General features: G+C 36.8%; 1 protein-coding gene and 5 pseudogenes across 6 annotated transcripts; 2 read left to right on the plus strand and 4 right to left on the minus strand.

Moving 5' to 3' along the window:
- Nucleotides 1-249: 249 nt before the first annotated feature.
- AT3G32420 (actin-binding FH2 (formin-like) protein) lies at nt 250-1,315 on the minus strand (the record flags this gene model as incomplete). Its single annotated transcript, NM_001339068.1, has 2 exons — nt 597-1,315; nt 250-498 (listed from the first exon to the last, which is right to left on the minus strand). The coding sequence occupies exons 1-2, from the start codon at nt 669-671 to the stop codon at nt 250-252; spliced, it is 324 nt and encodes a 107-aa protein (NP_001326212.1). The 5' UTR covers nt 672-1,315.
- A 5,276-nt stretch (nt 1,316-6,591) lies between these two features.
- AT3G32425 lies at nt 6,592-9,472 on the minus strand (annotated as a pseudogene; the record flags this gene model as incomplete). The annotated part of the gene is made up of 1 exon: nt 6,592-9,472.
- Nucleotides 9,473-10,060: 588 nt separating this feature from the next.
- AT3G32435 lies at nt 10,061-10,621 on the minus strand (annotated as a pseudogene; the record flags this gene model as incomplete). The annotated part of the gene is made up of 1 exon: nt 10,061-10,621.
- Nucleotides 10,622-10,680: 59 nt separating this feature from the next.
- Nucleotides 10,681-12,961, plus strand: AT3G32445 (annotated as a pseudogene). The gene has a single exon.
- A 5,250-nt stretch (nt 12,962-18,211) lies between these two features.
- On the plus strand, nt 18,212-19,375 carry AT3G32455 (annotated as a pseudogene; the record flags this gene model as incomplete). The annotated part of the gene is made up of 1 exon: nt 18,212-19,375.
- Nucleotides 19,376-19,474: 99 nt separating this feature from the next.
- Nucleotides 19,475-19,597, minus strand: AT3G32465 (annotated as a pseudogene; the record flags this gene model as incomplete). The annotated part of the gene is made up of 1 exon: nt 19,475-19,597.
- Between the last annotated feature and the right edge of the window lie 1,646 nt (nt 19,598-21,243).

The following is a 21,243-nucleotide window of genomic DNA, read 5'->3' on the forward strand; positions in this document are numbered from 1 at the left end:
CCTCTCTGGACTTGGAAAGACAATTAGCTATGTATAACATAAAATGCTTTTAACAGATATGCCAGACTCAAAACTGAACTCACTAATATTAGTCTTTAAATGCACAAAATTCTTGACTCAGATAGATGTATTACACAAAGTACTTCTATATAAATGACTAGTCTAATTCTAAGTTCACCGGGACTGACCATTTAAAGCTTAGACAACAGGCAACTCTTTTTAAATGGGAAACCAAAATTGGTATACTTATTAAAGAAAAAGAAGATAAGTAGTCACCTCTGCACTGAAATCCTTGGGAAACCGATCTGTTGTGTTCAACAGTACATCAATCTCACCACGGTTAAGTGTTAGAATGTTTGATCTAAGAAATGCAGTATTGAACACAACCCGAAACATCATCTCTTCTCTCTCAAGATCACTACCTAGGGTAATGCACTCTAGCACGACATCACCGAGGATATGGCAATTGATGTCAATCTTTACCAGCTCACAATCTGCCTGCAACAGTAGATGAAAAGTTAGGACAATCATAACTCTCTCATACTGGGAACAATCTATAAGAATGAACAGATCAATGATAAAGATCTTGATATCACCTTCTTATATTGCCGAACAGCTTTGCTTCTTTTAGGCATCGAGAAAAGAACTTTTGAAGTTCGATCGGAAGCCATAAAAGGATCTTGACCATATATTCTGAATATGGGTAGGCAACCATCCTCACCATCAAAATCAGGAATCAGTCTAAGGTTGACACAGTCTAATGTAAGGGCCTGGTCTAGCGGTGGCCATTGTGAGCCAACATTCCTTCTCGAGATATACTGAAGAAACCTCAACTGTGAAGGCAGCAGATTAGTGGAGACATTAGCTGTAACAACTCACGAGGAGCCTGCTTATATATCATCTCTAGTGTTTTCTGTTCTCCACTAAACTGTTTGCGGTATAACAAGAGCGAAGCAAGCATAAAAGCTAAAGTTGGCCATCCACCAAGCTCACAGTGCGACAATAAGATATTCTGTTGACTTAACAATAACCAACTTTCAGCTGATTTTAGGAAGTGATGCACTGTTTCCATTGTAAGCAAAGGGCAACCTTCAAAATGGCGAGGATATGGTCATGTCATACTCAGTTATTACACTCTCCATCCGGCTTCTGCTATCTCCATCCCGGAAATTAAACACCATGAATGATGCACCGGGAAACTATTCTTTTAACTGACTCATTATGCGGCCCACATAAACTCTGTAATCTTCATCTTCCAACATATCCGTGGATGCAACGAGCCATGAATAATACATTACCTCCTCACTCATGTTTCCTTCTGGGGAGCAAAAACGAAAACGAGATTGTCGGCGCTATCCGCACAACAATAACTCTTCTCCAACTCTTAATAATAACCGCCATATCGATTCTCTCTCCAAAACAATCGAACGACTGAGATTAAAAAATGTTAACCATAGTTAGCGCAACAGGAGACGTCATCAGCGGTAGAATTGTATTGTATTTTATTAAACAGTAGAAAATCTCCAAAAAAGTGCCTACTCCCTTCAAAGTGGTATAAATAGGCTTAAAAACTTGGAAAGTGCCCCAACATAGAAGAAACCCAATATAATATAGGGGGAGGTTGTTAACAGACATGCAAATGTCTAGCTGTTATTTTGTATAAAGAAAGTTAGTGATCGTATTCGTATGTCATTTTTCTTGTCCTATAATTCTATTAGAACTAAATAAATCTTTAATGGTTGGTAAGATTTGTCTCTTATTCGAAAAAAGTTTCGGTTCTGATTAATTTTACTTACTTATTTATAAAGTTACAATCATCCTATACATTTTTGAGTTAAACAGGGGATTAACTCTATTTCATTTTATTAGTACTATCGTTTATTTTTTATTTTAATTTTTAACTAATACGTAAGCAGATAGTGGACGTCCATTTGTTTCAATAGTTAACCAAAAGTTTATTAATACTTCTACACCTAAGTTTGGAGTTCAAGTCCTACACTTATATTAATGGTGCAAACCTTATTTGAAGTCCAGAGTGTGCATGAAGAGCATGTCCATCTCATGGATGTCGTACATGCATGACCTTCCGTTGAAGGTCCGAGTGTATTAAGGACAGTTGTGCCGTGAAACCATTGTTCGGAGAAGCTGTTCATCATAATTGCATATGTTACAAGTAGTTAAATATCATCATAATATGATTAGATTAAATATCACTAGTAATAATGTAATAACATGGAGGAAAAAAAAATGCAGACAATAAGCTTTTGAAATGCATAAATATAATATTTTAATACTAAAGCAGAGTAATTTAAGAGACCATTTTAACAACAAATAATACTTCGGAAATACAAAATAATTTCAATAAAAACAGAGGATTAGAGTACTTTAACTTTAACAAAATAAAACATGAGAAATTTAACAAATAGTGAAGCTTTAAATGCTATATTTGTATTTTAAAAGCATTTACACTCTTAAAAACGATGTTACTAATCAATAAAGCTTCGACTTTTAAATTATGGACATTTAAATCTTCAACTTTTAAAAATGTCATTAAATGCCTAACTATTCACTTACTTCATGATTAAATAATTAACTTATGACGAATATGCTATTTAAACATCTACAATTTGAAAGTTGGCTTTTTCTATTTTTTCCATTTTTATATATAACTAGATTCTGACCCGCACGTTCGTGCGGGATTTCATATTTTAAAAAATATGTTGTATAAAATTTATATTCAATATAGTTATCTTTGTTTTAGTCATATATATTGTAGTACTTATATTATAATATATCTAAAGAAAATTATCGATTATTATTTATGTTTGTTTATGAAATAATAGCTAATATTTAGTCTGTTCGTTTAGTGGCCGCAAGCGGCAGCGGCAGCGGCTGCGGCAACGGTAACATTGCCGCACTTGCGTCTACCGCAGCCGCAAATACCCGCGGCGACGAAACGAACAGACTAATTGTGAACTATAAGTCAAATTCTGGAGTTTTAAACTGAAAAGTAGATTAGAAATATCTTAGATGGAAAATTATGTTAGGTTATAATGATGTCAAGTATTGTTATATAAAAAATTATGGTTAGAGAATTGCAATAGAAATTTGTGTTATCGATGGTGAAACACAAGTTAGTCTTGTTAATGTTGATTTTTCAAAATTTTAATGGTATGTGTGAACTAAGAATTTGTGTTACCATGTTAAAAAATTTAAATACTGATGCATTTTTTGTATATGTGTTTTGGGCCAAAGTAACTTAAACAAAATAATGACAAAGAGAAAACTCTAATATCACTAAACATATTATCTGTAGTTGGCACATGTAGAAATTGTAAATTGTTTTGGAAGTATATATGGATTCGATTGCAAAACTAAGCTAAGTCCTGTTTTCTATCATTGTATGTTGAATTTTTTTAAAGCATATGTATAGTAAGAATTCTTTAATTTAAATGATTCTAGTTATGTCAACTAACAACTCCGTAGAATTTGCTTCATTTTGAAGGATAGCAATCTTTTTATTGTAATTAAAATAGAAAATATTTGAATTAATGCTAGAATTATTTTCTAGATATTTACAAATTCAAAATCCAAAAAGTATTTGTTAAATATGCTATATTTTAAATTTAAATGATGGTAGTTTAGATTATATATGACAAATATAATAAATGTTTTTTCATATTTGGAAAATCAAGAAATCATTTTTTCAATGTGTACCAATCATAATTAATCAGTTTAGTTTTATTGAGGAAATTTTTAAAAATCTAAACTAAATGATAATTTGTTATTAAATAGTTTTGTTTTTTCGAAAATATCTAATAAATTATTACCAGAATAAATAAGTTTACATATATATGATTTCGAATTAAGTAGTTTGATTTGTTATGGAAATTTTATTCAACGATTTACTAAAAAATATTAGGTAGTTTTTTTTTTTTTTGATATTGGGTAGTTATTCATCTATTGATGTAATTTCCGATTTGTGTTTTTTTTTTTAAATCCAAGATCCGCTTGTTTATCCGAATCACTACATTTGGTATTTTATTCTCATTCATTTATAGAAATGTATTGGAATAAATTCATATTTTTTCCTTTAACTATAATTTTGGATTTGTGTTTTTGCTAATAATTTAACGTTTATATAATATATTATATTATTTTTTATTTTTCAATTAATGGTATTTGATTTATGTTGAATTTTTTTTTTTAATCTCTAACAAATTGAAAAATACAAAATATTTCGTTTTATATTCAAAATAAATATATTGATGCTGAATATTCAATTATCATTTAATATTTATTGTTTTTTCCTTTTTTATTTTTGTAGACAAATCATACCAAAAATATTAACGAAGTAAATCTCAGAATATATTAGATTATTTAATCTCGTTATTTGTTTTTTTCAAAAACATGAAGAAGTCAAAGATGCTTTATCAAGGCTAGCCATTGTTGCAAATGAGATTAGCAAGGTCAAAGCAAAGACAAATGAGATGCTTAATCAGATACAAGAGCTGAAAGAAGAAGGCATAGTCAGGAAAAAGAAACTAGTCATGTGTAGAGGGTGGTTGTATGTGTGTTTTCTGATAATAGGTTTTTAAGATCAATTAATCGTAAAGCACTATCATGTCGTTGTAGTACTTTAGGTTGTCAATCCAAATGAGTGTGATGCTAACAATCAAGATGTGATCAGAAGTCACTAAGTCAAGCCAAGGAATAACAGGTTTTGGTGTGTTCTAGCAGTTCTAAGTGAACGTGCAGAAAACAGAAATTCAAGCAGAAACAATAAAACACTCGACCAACACAGCTCTTTGCAGAGCACTGGGTGAGGTCGAGTGACAGGTCGAGTAACAGACAGAAAGTATAACACAGATACTCGACTGCACAGTCTCTTGCCAGATAATTGGGTGGTCTAGTATGAGGACGAGTAACAAGAAAGAATTGCAGAAATTTAGCAACAAATGACAAGATGCAGTAAACAACAGTAGTGTAAACAAATAATTCAATCAGATAAAGAATTCCCGAGGATGGGGTAATTGAGTAGTTTCGTTTCCTTAGTTTATAGGTGATTGACATGCTCAATAAATTATCCCTAGAAAACAAGTTCATTAACCAAGTCTAAGTGCCACCGCAACAGAGACCCTCAAGTTAACCTAGTCCCAGACTCAATTACCATTGACGAGAGCTAACCTAACAGGCATTACGAATCAACAAGTTAAAGCCAAAACGCTCCCTGCAACCAATACCTTGGTACATGGCCACGAATCTGTGGAATTAGTGGTTCAGACATTTCATTGAACACCTTTTGGGCGCGAAAATGTCTGGGCTCAAATTCCAGTTGATCAGAAAGCAATAGGCATTAAGAACAACTAATCCAGAAGGCATCTATCAATCAATACTCAACCACCTAGCATACTGAGAATTCTACACTACTCTAACCCATCCTCAGAAACCTATTCACTACTCAGACATCATTGCAGGAAACATAAATGTTGAACAGGATGAAAACATGATAACAACAGTGTAACAACAAGATGATAACAGGATGAACAATAGTAAACGAAATCAAGAACAAATGCTGAATACTGAATAGATAAAGAGAAATCCGGATTACAAAAGGTCAAGAACACAGTGTCTGCGGAATAAAACTAGATAAAAACTTGTTTGCGAAAATGTAAAGTACATGCTACTTATAGCAAAATATTCCGACACCCTAATACTTAAAACGACGTAGTATTGGGACGGATTAAGAACTATACTCGGCCCAGGTGGTCGAGTGAGAGGTCGAGTGAATAGCTAGAGTCTTCTTTTCTTCCTTGTGCTCCAGTGTCTTGTTGAGTGCGGAATGGAGAAGACTCAGAAGCTTGCCATCGAGTACGTAGTCGAGTGGTGGTGATGGTGATACTCGACTTCCAGGTAGAGTGGTGCGGTCGAGTGATAATCGGGTAATGGAGGTGAAGACACTCGACCTCGGGGTCGAGTGATGTGATCGAGTGAAGGTCAGGTGGTGGAGGTGGAGACACTCGACCTCGGGGTCGAGTGATGAGGTGAAGTGGTGATGTCCTCTACTCGACCAGGGGGTCGAGTGGTCTGCTGAGGTTGTGAAGCGTCTACTCGACCTGGGGGTCGAGTGGTTTGGCATGATCGGGTCCGCTTCTTCCAATTAGCTCGTCAACAGCTCTGAATCACCTGAAAACAACACAAATATGCAACATGCATGCAAAACTATCCTAAACATGCAAAGTGATGACAAATGATGAGAAATGGTATAAAACAACGATGATATGATGCTAAAGTGATGACAAATGGATGCTCAAAACATGCAAAATACACACTTATCATTTTCTATGGCTTTGTGTTATCACAGTTGTGGTTGCTTATGTAATGTTTGGTCAAGGGAACCAAAAGAATCTTTCGATTGGTTATTGAGTATATGCAATCTTATTTATATTTTGTAATGTTTTATGGATTATAACGAATCGTGTAACGTTATTTGAACTCAAAAGTAATGAAAATGCAACATTGAAACATGTCTTGATACATTCAGAATTAACAATGTCTTAATACCAAACATGACAAGACAAAACAAAACATCATCTGATGAGTTATCTGGTTCAGAAACAAGCCGAAAAGCAAACAAAAAACAAAAGCTGCATTAACACATTGTTTATCGGGAACATTCAAACCATGATCTCTATCCGTGATATGTTTGTGAATTTCCACTTACTCTCTGTGTTCTACCTCTCTCCATCCGCTCTGTGCATCTCCTCTTCCTCTTCTTCTCTGTGTTCCACCTCTCTGTGATAGTTGGGAAGCTTGGGATGGCACTACATATGGAGCTTGAGAAGTTGCTCCCTGAGAAGCTTGAGATGGTTCTACTTGTGAAGTTGCTCCAAGAGATGTTTGAGATGGTGCAGGTGCTCCTTGTGACGGATCTCCTCGGGAAGCTTGAGATGGTTCTCGTTGCAATGGTTTTCCTTGACCAAAAAATATATTCCTCGACTCGTGCATCCACAACATAATTTTTCATCATCAACCACCTTATGCACATGAGAATTTTAAAGATGATATGAAATAAACCTGATCTTTTCTTGGTCGACCCCTAGATCTTTTTGTTGGAGGTGCAACAGTCTCATTCTTACACCCTTGTTTGTTGTGTCCTTCTTGCTGGAAATTAGAACAGGTCATGACTCGATACATTCGTGATAACTTGGTATTGGAGCTAGAGGCTGTTTCAAACTGAGACTTCCTTCTTGCATGATTGTTTGGTCTACCTGGAGTACCTCTTCTCCAAGGAGGTGGCAGCACTCCCAACCGGTTCACTCTAGGCCATAGAAGGTTGCCCTGTACAGGCGCAATGCCATCATAGTATGTCAGCTGCCACATTCTAGTTGTGTACCAATCTACAACATAATCTTCAACCTTCTCTTTTTTCCCTATAATGACTAAGGCAACGTGAATGCATGGTATTCCAGTCATCTGCCACTTTATGCAACCACAAGTGTGGCTATTCATGTCGACTGTCACATCCAATTCGCCACATTTGATCTGATACTTGTTGTGTCTAGCCATCCATCTTTCATAACCCCCTGCACCAGCAATCATCTTCTCTATATCAGCATGAGCTCTCTTTGTGAATCGACTATTTAGTCTCTCTACTATTATATACCTCTTCTGATTCCGCACCATACATTGCCGCCTAATATCTTCCAACATATCAAGTACAGGCTTCCTTCTTGCTTGTCTGATAGTTTTGTTGAAAGATTAAGTGAGATTGTTGAGGTTGTCATTGCAGTAACTTCTAATCCTGAAGAAAGCTCGTGACCATGTCCTTGGATTAGTCTTCAACAAAGACTCATAAATGCTTGGATTATAATTCTTCCGTTCAACCATATGACTAGTGAATTCTACTTTAGTGTAACTCCTAGCTATCTTCTAGAATAGTCGCTGTAACTCCATGTCATGACTATTCTTTTTCCAGTTGTCCATAATGTGCCTAGCACATTGCCTATGCTCAACTTGTGGGATAACAATATGAATATCTTTAACTAAACCCTGAAAATGCATGATAAAAATAAGAATGTCAGACAACTAAAACATCAAAATAAATATAAGTATTTATCCAAGAGAGACTCACCGATTGCTTGTCTGATATAACAGCTACATTACTTCCATCTCCTAACCCCAAAGATGGAGAGAGCATCTTAAGAAACCAGTCCTAGTTATCGTCATTCTCAACCTCAACTATTGCCCATGCTATGAGAACTATCCTATTATCTCCATCTCTTCCTATAGCACCTAGTAGATGCCCTTTTACATCCCATTTAAGGAATGCACCATCTATCCCTATTATAGGCCTACATGTGTTGTCCTATGAGTCTTTTTGTGATTTAAAGAGTCGAAGAAACCTCGGTAAGCTGCCTAAGGTTGTTCCTGGTGTTGTCCCAATCTCAAATTTTGTCTCAGGATTTGATCGAAAGAACTCAGCTTGATAGTCTAAAATCCGAGCAAAATGATCATCGTGAGTAGCTTTCCTTTCCCTCAAAATGTTTGTCTTGGCCTCCGAGCATTGATCTTCTGTGACTGCGAGATTATACTCCCTCTGAATCTCACTAACCATCTCTTGCTTTGTTATTTTTGGATTCTTCCTCAACCTCTCCCTATAAAACCATGCAATTGTCCCTTGCTTCAACATCTTGCGGTAATCAGACCTCAAACAAACATGCTTGTCATCGTATATCTATATCTGTATCTTATGCTTCTTCTTGTCATACGAGCTGTAGCATCTCCATGGACACTTCAAGTCAGTAGAAGAGCACTTTGCACCAATTCTCAGACTTTGTGATTTATACAGCTTGATATCATATCTAGTTTTCAGAGAATACCTTAAGACAACTATCTTAAATTCTTCTGGACCATTAAAGGTTTTCCCAAACCTCAGAAGCTCTTCAGGATCATCGGCTTCAGGAGTAGCAACACCTTCTTCTTTAGGACCTAGTTCATCATCACTATAACACATAGGCTCAGGAATCCTCTCATCGTCCCAGATTTTATCTCCACTGTCAGCATCAGTGTCGCTTGCATCGCCATCTTCTCTTGCACCAACACCAAACTCTGCTTCAAAATCATCGCAGTGTTCCTCCTCTAGACCTCCATCCATATCGTCTTCACCCGCAGTTCCACCCCCATCGTCTTCACCAACAGTTCCACCCACAGTTCCACCCCCATCGTCTTCACCAACATTGCCACCCACATTGTCTTCATCAACAATTCCATCCACATTGTATTCACCCGCAGTTCCACCCCCAATGTCTTCACCCATATCATTAGCTTCCTCTTGACCTTCTTAAGCTCTTCCAAATCCATCAGTAGCATACCCAACATCCTCGCACTCATCATCGCTATAACCTTACAATCATCTCCAGTCACACGATCGCGATCTTCTTCTTCTTCGTCACGACTCTTCCTTTTTTTTCTTCTTCTCTTTTTGTTTATGTTGTGTCTGTTGTTAAACTGAGTTTTCCTCTGATAGAATCGACATCGCCTCAATCACAGTTTCTTCTGGGTCTCGATTGGTAATAGGGTTTTGAGTTGTCTCCATTTCTTCTCGGTTTTGAAGTGTCTGCTCTTCTAGGTTTTGATTTGTCGAGGCTTCTTCTGGGATCAGATTTGTCGCCGTTTCTTCTGGGATTGGATTTGTCGCGGTTTCTTCTGGGATCTGACTAGTCTCTAGATCTTCTGAGATATCAACCACATCCATCAGCCTCCGTGACCGACGAGGGTTCCAGTTTCCTCCTCGCGTCTTCGCCATCGAGATCAATTGAGAATTTCCTCTTTTAGGGTTAAGAATTGGGTTTCTCAAATCGATTTGGGAATTATTGATTTGGGTTCTCTTTTCTCTCTTAAAACAACAACGGCGTTTGTGTCTCGTTTTGGCTCGTTTTGTTTTAGACGATACAAAGTTGTTTAGGTTTAACGGTGCTCGTTAACAGATTATGAACCCCGTAATCGTCGTCCTAACGGAGACTTAACACGATGACTAATTTGGCAGGGTCAACAAAACTTTGGTATTTTCTGGGAAAGTCAACCAAAGTATGTGATTAAAATGACATTTCCGGAGTTTGCGATTTATTCGTCCCATTCTTAAAAGGTATAAACGAAGAAGCATGTCTTAATTTACCCCCTCGTTTTTTATAGTTGCCTGTTAATTCATTAAAATCACCAATTAAAAATCAAGGAGTATCCCGAGATATACCAATCTGTGTTAACCGTTCCCAGACTTGATCTCTATTTTTGGTTACAGGGTCTCTATATACGAAGGTTAGATTAATAGTTTTACCATTATAAATGGCATCAATATCAATTAATCGGTTACTTTTATAATTGATTGAAACATTAAAATCATTGTTATAAAATAGAGCTAATCCGCCACTATAACCAAGAGGGTCAATCGTTGTTTAATTTTTATAACCAAAGTGACCAACAAATTTTTCCATATATAATGTGGATTGTTTTGTTTCCGAGAGAAATAAACAATCAGGTCAATGTTTAATCCATAGATCCGTAAATAACCAATAGTTGCTTTGTTTTCTAAACCTTTACAATTCCAACTTACTATCTTCATACAATAAACTGTTTTTCTTTGGGGAATTCCCAAAGTTCCCAGCTCCGTATTAGAAACCTTCGGGTTAAAATCAAAAGTGTGATAGATAAACTTAAATCAATCTTCCTCAAAATTGCCAGCCACTTGACTGAAACCATAATCTCTGATATCCCTCTTAAGAAGTGAGTAAAACTCCATATCCAAAAATAAATTGAAGTTACTAATCAACTTTTTCATGTAAAAATAGAGGATTAAAACCACAACTATAAAATTAAAAAATGAACCGCAAATAAACCAAAAAACTTCCTTAACCCAATCATAACACATAATACTGGAAAAAGGTTTTGCTCCTTTTATTACTTCAAACCCACTGAAGATAAAGATCTGTGAGTGGGAACCAACAAAATAAGCGAAAATGGAAACCTTACAAAAAGTCTTCGGCTCTACCGAATATGGATATTTAAAAATAACGGAAAGTTGCAGCCCATGTTCATATAAAGAACTTATTCGAAACAGACTTGCCTTCCCTATCACCTTCCATACTAGCCTGCAACACATACCAATTAATGTTTTGGAGGAGCTCGTTCTCCATGAAGAGAACTAATGCCCACCGATGGGCCACCAGACTTGGTTACCGGCCACTTCATTGGAGAAGTTAGGTTCCTCTTCCTCGAGTTAACCCCCGGAAAATAGCCTTGTGCTTCCTCCTCCATTTTATCTACCTCCTTTGTCTCCTTATCATCCATGACCTCCTCATGTGCCAATTGTTAATCTCTCCTTCTACCAGAACGTGCTCTGTTGCCTCCACACTCTGAACTGTGTCCTCTTTCTTCAATAATAGTATCCAGAAAACCGAAAGAATTCCCCTCCGAGAGTGAATTGAGAATTTAGTTGTAAAATAGAATTATAGATTTAATTAAAATTGAGGATTTAGTTGGAAAAGAAAATTGTAGATTTAATTAAATCCTACCATTTTCCTACCAATTAATATAAATAATATTTAATTAACTTTAGATCTAAACTTTTTTCCCGCTAACCATCCCTCACGCCTTCACCACCATCGCATCCCCTTACATAGATCTAAACTTCATCTCTTCCATCACTCACGCCTTCACCACCATAAGATCCAAGAAACAAACCCTAATTCTATTGAGAATCCGATTGATTGACACCATGAGGATGGCAATGATGCCCAAGAAGAAGAAATCGTCGGAGGAGAAGAAAAACGGAAACGTATGTCATAGGCAAATCAAGCAAATCCGCGGCTCATAAATCGCATCCTCTAGAACATTTGTGGAATTTCTAGTTCAATAACCATATAGGGAAGTTCCTTGCGACACGTTTTCGACTGTTGAGGAATTTTGGAGGTTAGGTTTTTATTTTTACGATTCATCCTAAACAGTCTTTGTTTCTTTCAATTGTTTTGCATCTGGTTTTTGTTTAGATTTTGGTATTTCGTGGAAATTTATGTTCTTTATTGGTTGATTACAGAATTAGAAGATCCTATTTATGTCACTGTTCTTATATGTTTCTGATGAATTGTTATGTATTGTGTTTGAATTCACAGCTTAAGTTTATGTTAGGGTTTAAAGTAGATAGCTAAGAACTTCTGCTTTAATCTAAAGCAAAAAACAAACAGAGAAATATCATCTCTTTCGCGCAATCAAAATCATTCCTTGTGTGATGAAAAAAGTATAGTGGGCTATGAAATGGATCGAAGGATCTCAAACCTTCGTTGAGAGAATCGTAGCTTTTGCTTGTGTTGAAGGTATATTCTTCTCATGGAACTTACAAGGGAAATGCAGATAACTTGTGGGACTCTCGGGCTTTCAACAACAACTGTGAAACTTGCTGATGATGATGGCAAAGAACATGTCGCTTGTTCTATTGGAAATGGGCCTGTCGATTCATCTTACAAGGTAGTCGATCTTATCATAAAGGTACCTTTTATACAACTGAGGTTCTCATTGAGTACTCAATGAATACTCAATGTTATCTAAAACTTTTTTTTCCCTTTCGGAACATACAACTCTTCTTGAGTACTCAATGAATGCAGTAACAGAAGGCATTGATGCCATCGCAACTACACGAGTTTTTATCCGTGGAAGCTACAAAAACACATCTACAAACACAGTAACTGGTGCAGTGATGCCATCGCAACTACACGAGTTTTTATCCGTGGAAGAAACAAATACTCATCTACAAACGCAGTAACTGGTGAAGAGGTTCAAAAGACCTTTAAGTAAACTCCTCTTTTCCCCCATATCTCCTTCAAACAGGATCGATTTATCTGCAAAGTTTTTTGGTTTTGCTGATTCTTGCTTGAGTAGTAGTAATAACACCAAACGGACTGTCTTGTGTTTGGCAGTGGAACTGGAGAAGGAATGGCTAAGAAATCCTAGGGAGACAAGCTTGGAAAGAGGCACAAGGGACCCTTCTGTTTTCAAATTAATTTAGATTTTTTTTTTTTTTTTTATTTGTAAAACAATTTGATTTGGTATACATAATTCAGATTAATAATTGATGATTATAAAAAAATTTAATATAATTCTTGAAATTAATATAATTACTGAAAACAATGTAATTAATGTTATTTTTATTAAGTTCGTAGGTATTTTGTAGGAAACCAGTTAGATTATTTGGTAGAAAAATGGTAAGAAAATGGTAGGAGAGGTATGGTAGGAAAATGGTAGGAATGTATTACCTATGAATATTTTGGTAAGAATATCGTCAAAAAACTCGTTCCATTTTCCTACGAAATTTCCTACAAAATTTCCTACGAACATTTTTTGTATGAAATTTCCAACGAAATTCTTACCAAAATTGATTTCCTACGGGACATTCTCTACTAACTGTTTTTGTAGGAAAATGGTAGAAAAGAGGCATTTCCTACCAATTTCCTACTTTTTGGTTGTAGGAAAACGTCATATTTCTTGTAGTAATACTATGGAACTCTGAATTGAGTGGGGTGTGGTGGTTAGATGGGTTAGTGGCGATATATTTAGTGGGTTCTACATAATAAAAGGTAGTTGGACGTGGATATAAGTACATGTTAATATGTTCAATCCAAGATAACATGTCCAAAGATATCAGTCCGTTTGGTATTTATTATAACAACGTGAGCACATGTATATGACCTAAAAGGGTTATCAATTGGAAATCAAATCTGTGAGATTAGCTTAAACATACATAGGCTAAACTCATTCATGACTACGAACAAAATTCGATGGGGTTTGAGTTTTCATAGGATTAACCAGAGTAGAAATGTATTATTTTACCAAAACAAAGGTAGAACAACATAAGCAGAAATTCAAAAGATATAAGACTTAGCAAGTATATAAACGTAGTTGGGCAGATAATGATGGCCATCACATTATCAACACATTGTCTTTCACAATTTGGGACAATTTGTTCTTTTGTGTGCCGATCATGTGGTGTCGCACCCGTGGCTGAACCTAGTAAGCTCCATCAATTGATTCTTATGCTCCATAATCTCTGTACAGCTCCGCCCATAAGCTAGCTCTATAGTATTTAGTAGCAAAATTTTTATATGCTATTGATTTGTACAATACAACATTTAAAGCATTTGGATTGTTGGCTTCAAGACATTTTGTGACGAAATAATAATAGATGGAGTTTGTCATGGACAACCATATAAAATAACGAGATTTGTCAAGGCTAACACAACTTAGTGTTTTTTTTGGAATACATTACCGTCTTAAATACCGGACCTGCCTTCACCAAGGGTTTCAAAGCATCCACGCCATCTTCAGCAACGTAGCTAACAATTTTAGCAAGTACTGGTGTCAGGATGTGAATTTCTAGGATAACAGCAACCTGAGGAAAAAAACAAACAGAAGCAGACAATTGGTTTTTGTTTTTGTTGAATGTCAAACATAGAAAACTGAGTAATCAAGGTTATGCTGAACAACCTTTTTGACACCTAATACAGGTGATGATTCATTCTTGTCGATTTTCGTTAACTTTAGTATAATTTCTATGTTTTCAAGTTGAAACTGAGGGAATGGGGAATGGAAGAAACTTAAACGAATCGTGGGTGTTTAGTATCTAGAGATTATTATGGTTAGAGTAATTATTATAGTTTCCCAGTTTATTAAAAGTTTTAATTTTGAAGGTGGGAATATTCCCGCTATAGAACAGTTTCTCAATGTTCCTGAGGGAAGTAAATTCAGATTTGTCTTTCAAGGTAAAAGAGAATGATAATTATTAAGGTATCCATAGGAATCCATCAACAAAAATATTGTATTACTGATTGGAAAAGTTATTATCATTGGATGACATTTATATTACTTTTTCACGTATTTGTTACCATAATTAGTTCGTAAGATTTATCAAATGAACAAAAAAAAATAATATATTATTTATTTTTGGTCGCATTGTTAACTGATAATAACTGTTAGAAGTCATTGTAGGATATAAGGTTATGAATGGAACAAACTTATAATACGCCCTCTGTTCCTTTTTATTTGATTTTCAAGGAAAAAAAATTATTTTAAAAAGATTCAATTTTTAGATTTTCTATGCAATATTGATTAGTTATTATTGATAAATTATAAACTTTAATAAAAATAATTGAATATTATTGGTTTAAAGTTATAGAAAATAGTAAAACACAAAATAATACATTTCAAATCAACTTTCATATGTTTACCTTAATATGTGTGTTTTTCCTAAACAATTATATAAAACAGAACAGATGAAGTATGATATAGACCTACTAAAACATTCAACAGCAATAAAGAGGTTTGATTATGATTACGGTTAAGAAAAGCAATAGACATACTTATAGAATCCAGAGTCATAAGTATTCAAGGAAGGTGGAATGAAGGTTTATATTACAAAAAGATTGTAGACTCGCATTCCAACACTAAGCAGAAACATGAGATGTATTGAGTGGGCAGACACATTTTTTATATATATCCATGGCATACTGACCCCTAAACGCGTTGACGTGTTTCTCAGTAATTCAGCCATTTTCTCGGGGAGTTTATCTCTTGCATGGATCTCAAGGAACTTCATAGCAATCAGGGCACAATCACCACTGCGTAAATTCTTGTATATGCCATCTATTCGCCTCCACAGAAAATGGTCGAAGACCATGATTCTGAGAACACTCGAGCGTACAGTACCTTTGGATGAGGTGGGGCAAAAGAGTGACAACTGGATTAATGACCCCTTTAACCTTATTGTCGTTGTAGAGGTCTGTATTTGGGTCTAGTATTTACAACGCTCCATAGACCAACATTGATTGAAAGTCCAACCTAGTGCTCAAAATTCCATATCATAGGTGCGTAAATGGTATCTATGTCTTTGAACCATTTAGTGTTGGGTCCAACGATGACGTGGTGCATGATATCTGACCAACGGATGAGTGATTTGTTCTTGGCAGCGTTTAAGGCTCTAAATTTAGATTGTAGATGGCTTGTGAACCATGGATCAACAAAAGCAGTATGCTGATTAGCAAGAGGGTTGTAAGCCTCTAAGAAACAAAGGACACCAAAACCTCCATGTGTTGGGGCATAAAACAGTAACACATTAGTAGGTGTTAATAACAGGTTAATTTGTACTAGGGTAAAATATAGTAGACTAAATACCAGTGTTGAAACCTAATTCTGAGGTTTGGCAAGTTTTACGAGGAATGAGTTGGTAATAAGGAATCCACACTTAGTAACATGTTCTCTATGAGGTAAAAGTCTAGCATTATTGAAGAAGTTGATGATGAATGTTGTAGAAACAGAAAATATGAATGCATAACGACACATATTTGGAGCGCTGGAGAGTGTTTGACAAACGGTGCATAATCAGCTTTTGTCAGTGTAGGTAAAAGTTGTTGTGTCTCAGGTATTGGTTTCGAAGTGAACTCTGCTATGAGAGTTGCTTCCGCTTGTGAGAATATTGGTTTTTGTCTTTTACGCGCCGAGGATGAATCGGATAAATCAATATATTGATCTGTTTTCACGGCAGGTGTGTTAGAGTGGTCTGAATCACTATCATGTCTAGGAAAATTTAATATCAGACTCGTAGGCATAACCTAGTACAAAAGAGATTATCAGATTACTTATTCGCTAGCCATTATGAAAAATAGTTAGTATTAATTTGGAGGATACCTCGTCTTCAACTTTACTGACAAAACTTTAAAAGGAATATTCCGGTTTCTTGAAAATATTGAGTAAATAATGTTATAAATGATCGATTTGATTCAACCAAAAAAAAAAAAAAAAAACACGTTTTCCTTTCCTAGTTTTATGCGTACATGAGTATCCACAACATCTTCATTGAAGGAGATATTAGACTGAAAAGATATGAAAATGATGCTATGAAACTATTTAACTTATTGAAAAAGATTGACATATTATATATGGGAAATTTACTCAGATGTTACATAAATTATGGGGAAAATGTCAAAAAAAGCTTCAACTTTCAAATTTGGGATGAAAAAAGCATGAACTTTGAAAATGTTATTTTAATCATGAAGTGTTTGTTGACTTCTTAATAAAAAAGCAAAGTTTCGTTGATTGGAACGTTTAAGACATGCCGTTAAATTTTCGTTACCAGAACGATCACAGAGTTAACTTTCTGTTAGAAACCCAAAACGACGTCGTTTTAAAATTAAAAATAAAACAGAAAAATGGCTATAGCCTAGATTCGAACCGCTACGCAGAGGAACTCATTACAACCTTCTTAACCATTTAGCCACACTTCCATTTTGATATAATGAAAAACAAAAGTAAGTAAATACATAAAATATCATCTTCTTCATAGTTCTTCTTCTCATTCGTCTCCTCCATCCATTCCTCTAGAGTCAGAGTTCTCTCTCCGTAATCTAGATCCGTCGGGGTTTGAGCATTAACCAGCTCTGTGATTATTCTGTTAACGGAAATTTGACGGCATGTCTTAAACGGCTCAGTCAACGAAACTTACCTATTTTATTGAGAAGTCAACAAAAACTTCATGATTAAAATGACATATTCAAAGTTCATGCTTTTCTCATCTCAAATTTGAAAGTTGAGGCATTTTTTAACATTTTTCCCTATACATTATGTGTATTGACACGAATCATACAGAGCTTTTTTCATTGCTATCATATTTACGTCTTTTTTTGTATACCCATTGTGCCCCTACTAAACATTATAAGAAAAACGTAATTACAAGGAATGCCACTACCACGTCAGAAATCGCTGACGTGGATTAATTAACTCAGCCGTATGGCGATACAACGGCCGTTACAGTATGTTGCGGTTGACTTATGACAAAAATATTTGAGTCATGAGAGAACGGGGGAATTATGAGTATAACTTAGCCTACATTACGGCTGATTTCAAATCTTTGCCTGAGTTATACGATAATCCAGCCTACATGACGGCTGAGTTAAGGTATTTTGTCTGAGTTATAAGAATATCGAGCATAACCCAAACAACGTTATAGCTGAGTTATTAGAAAACGACAGACTTATTTCCTTGACACGCCTGAGTTATCTTTGTCCTGCTGGCTGGGTTATGAATGACGGCATAGTTATGGGATGTTGTTACAGCTGAGTTATGATCGAGTGTTATAAATCAGCCGTAAAGAGCTGGTTATCGAATAACTCAGCCTACCCGGATTTGAGTCAAGTGATTCAAGCCGTAATCATCGAGCACCAACTTCAAAAGCCTGTCGTGCGTTGTTTCCGCTTCTAGCAGCACAACTCTACACCCTCTTCCGTTGGGCATATCTGGGTACAGTCACACGTCTTCAAATTGATGAGAGTGGAAGATTCAACTATCTATTCATTGCTTTTGGTGCCAGTATCGATGGGTTTCCTTTCTTGTGCAAAGTTATTGTTGTTGAAGGTACGTTTCTCTATGGTAGTTACAAAGGGACGCTTCTAACATCCCTAGCTCAAGATGGTAATTTTCAGATTTTTCCGTTAGCTCTCGGTGTAGTTGACACTGAAAATGATGAATCTTGGCGTTGGTTTTTTACGCAACTCAAAGTTGTTAATCCTGACGCAATGGATCTGATGATAATCTCGGACAGACATAAGTCAACAGCGAAAGCAATTGATGAAGTGTATCCGTTGGCTTCTCATGGAATTTGCACTTACCATTTGTATAAGAACATTTTGGTAAAATTCAAAGGAAAACAAATGTTCCCTCTGGTGAAAAAAGCGGCAAGGTGTTTTAGGCTGACTGATTTTAATGACGCGTTCAGTGAGATTGATGAGTGTGATCCTAACCTACATGGATACCTCCAAAGAGCGGGTGTTAAAATGTGGGTGGGTGTTCATTTCCCCGATGATAGGTATAGTTTAGTGACTACGTATATAGCGGAATCAATGAACAAAGCACTGTCAAATGCCAGAAATCTTTCCATAGTTCGACTGTTAGAAGCGATACGGACAATGATGATAAGATGGTTTGCTGAACGGAGAGAGGATGCGAGCACGCAACAAACTCAGCTCACATGTGGTGTTGAAAAACGGATAAATGTAACTCAGCTGTAACTGTGTACATAAGTCAGTCGTAGGATGCTCATAAACCAGACATTATTAGCCTAACTCAACCATAACGTATTTGTTTTTTTATTCTTCTCTCTAATAGGCCCATGTCACCGCGTCAAGACTTATGGATGTACAAACGATTGATGCTTTCTGCGTACAAGTAACTTATGGAACATCTTTGCATGTTGTAAATGTGGATGCAAAACCATGCACATGCCGTCGTTTCGACAAAGAGAAATTACCATGCATCCATGCAAACGCAACTGCAGAATGGGTGTGTCTCGTATATCTCTCTGTAGTCCTTACTATAAGAAGAGTTATTTGGTCAATGCATACACATGAGATGAACTCTCCGACGATCCCGCCATGACCACCGGACATTCACTTGCATAGTGCCCTGTCCCATCACATGCAAGACATCGAATCACGGGATCCCCGTACGGCTGGTAGTAGCGGCACATCCTCGGATAATGCCCTAGCTCCCCACACGTATAACAATAGGGCTCTCAGAGTGTCGGTGCCAGAGTCGAAGGAACTCCCACCTCGGTCTCAATAGTGTCCCCATGTCGGATACGATCGTAGTCTCGCCATAACGAGGTCAGTGGCGAATCAGGTAATGTCGGGTATGCGAATGATGGAACGATCGGGGTCATCACTGGCGTACTAGGGACAATCTGATCCCCATCGTCATCAGACGACGACACGAGATTAAACGCCGTTTCTGCACCAACGAGCATCGAGACTGGACTGTTGGGAAGAACAACATAATCCTCCCATCTAGTCCCAGCTTGAGCCAACTCTGACTCGATCAAAACATAGTCATCCATGAAGAAATTGGGAACAGGCGCCTGGATTAGCTCCACCTCCTCCTCCTCAATCTCAATCACAGGTGACTCCATCATCCTCACGCCCTCCACACCTGTCTCAGACTCAACATCATCCAAACTCGCCATCCTTTTTGATGTGATCAGGAATGACTCAAGAATAGATACCGGAAAGCTCGGACTTGCCTCCCTATCCACCTGGAACATTTCCGAGACACTCGCCTGCACAATAGGCCGATACTCGGATCTACCCACGGTCGAATCGGCAATCCACCCACCATGAGGTCCACGACCACGACCTCTACCACGGCCTCGACCACGCCCACGTATCACGACCTACATCACAAGCAACAAAATAAAATGTAAGTCCAAAATCCTAACTATCTAAAGACAAGCAAAATGATCATACCAGTTTCCTAACAGCTTTTGCGACTCATTTACTCGATAAAACGATTAAAACATGATTTCACCGTGAGCATAAATAAACCATGCTCTGATACCACGCTTGTAACACCCCTGAACCATCCTAAAACTAAGGACAAATACGGAAGCGTCACGTTAGACCCCCGTAGCTCGTCAACCAGGTGCCCAGAACACGACCGTTCACATAGTCGACCAACCATGAGAATCTTTTCCTCGTGTTCGTGGCCTAAGGCTTTTCAACCCGTTCCGAGAACACGAGTTGTGTTAGTCTTGGACTAGACTAATAATATCATTGGTTCAACCATCTATTTCATTAAAGCTTTGAGTCTTTACATTATATATATACGAATAAAACGTTACCAAAACTCGTATATAGGGCGGATCCTTATTTATTTTCCGAGGAAATCATATATAATAAACATTATCGATATTTGCTAGAGCTGTAAAATCTAAGCTAGTTGGCCTAATGATCATCGCGCCGTTTACAGATTCCCCGCTAAGGTTTCCTATAAACAAAAAGGTAGCATCATGAGTAATCTAGAATTACTCAGTTAGACCGCGGTCTCTAGGGTTTCACCTATACCGCTATCGGAACACCTAACTATACCAAGCAATCTACAATCAACAAGCAAGACTCAATTGACAATGCACCTCCTATAAGACTTAATCTACACTTCTACACTCTTCCTACTTTAGGCCTCTACGAATTCAGATCCTTCCCCCCCCCCCCAAGGAAATGCCCCACACACTCCTAGATACATACAGTCTACAAGAGATCGCATTCCTCACTACTACATCGTCATGTAGCGCCCAATCGGTTGCAAGCCATCCCCGAACCTTCGTAAGCCATAACGTTACGGAGTTTCACGCAATACACAGCAGATAGATGGGAAGAC

The sequence above is a fragment of the Arabidopsis thaliana genome, chromosome 3 (assembly GCF_000001735.4).
Source record: "Arabidopsis thaliana chromosome 3, partial sequence".
Lineage (NCBI taxonomy): Eukaryota > Viridiplantae > Streptophyta > Magnoliopsida > Brassicales > Brassicaceae > Arabidopsis > Arabidopsis thaliana.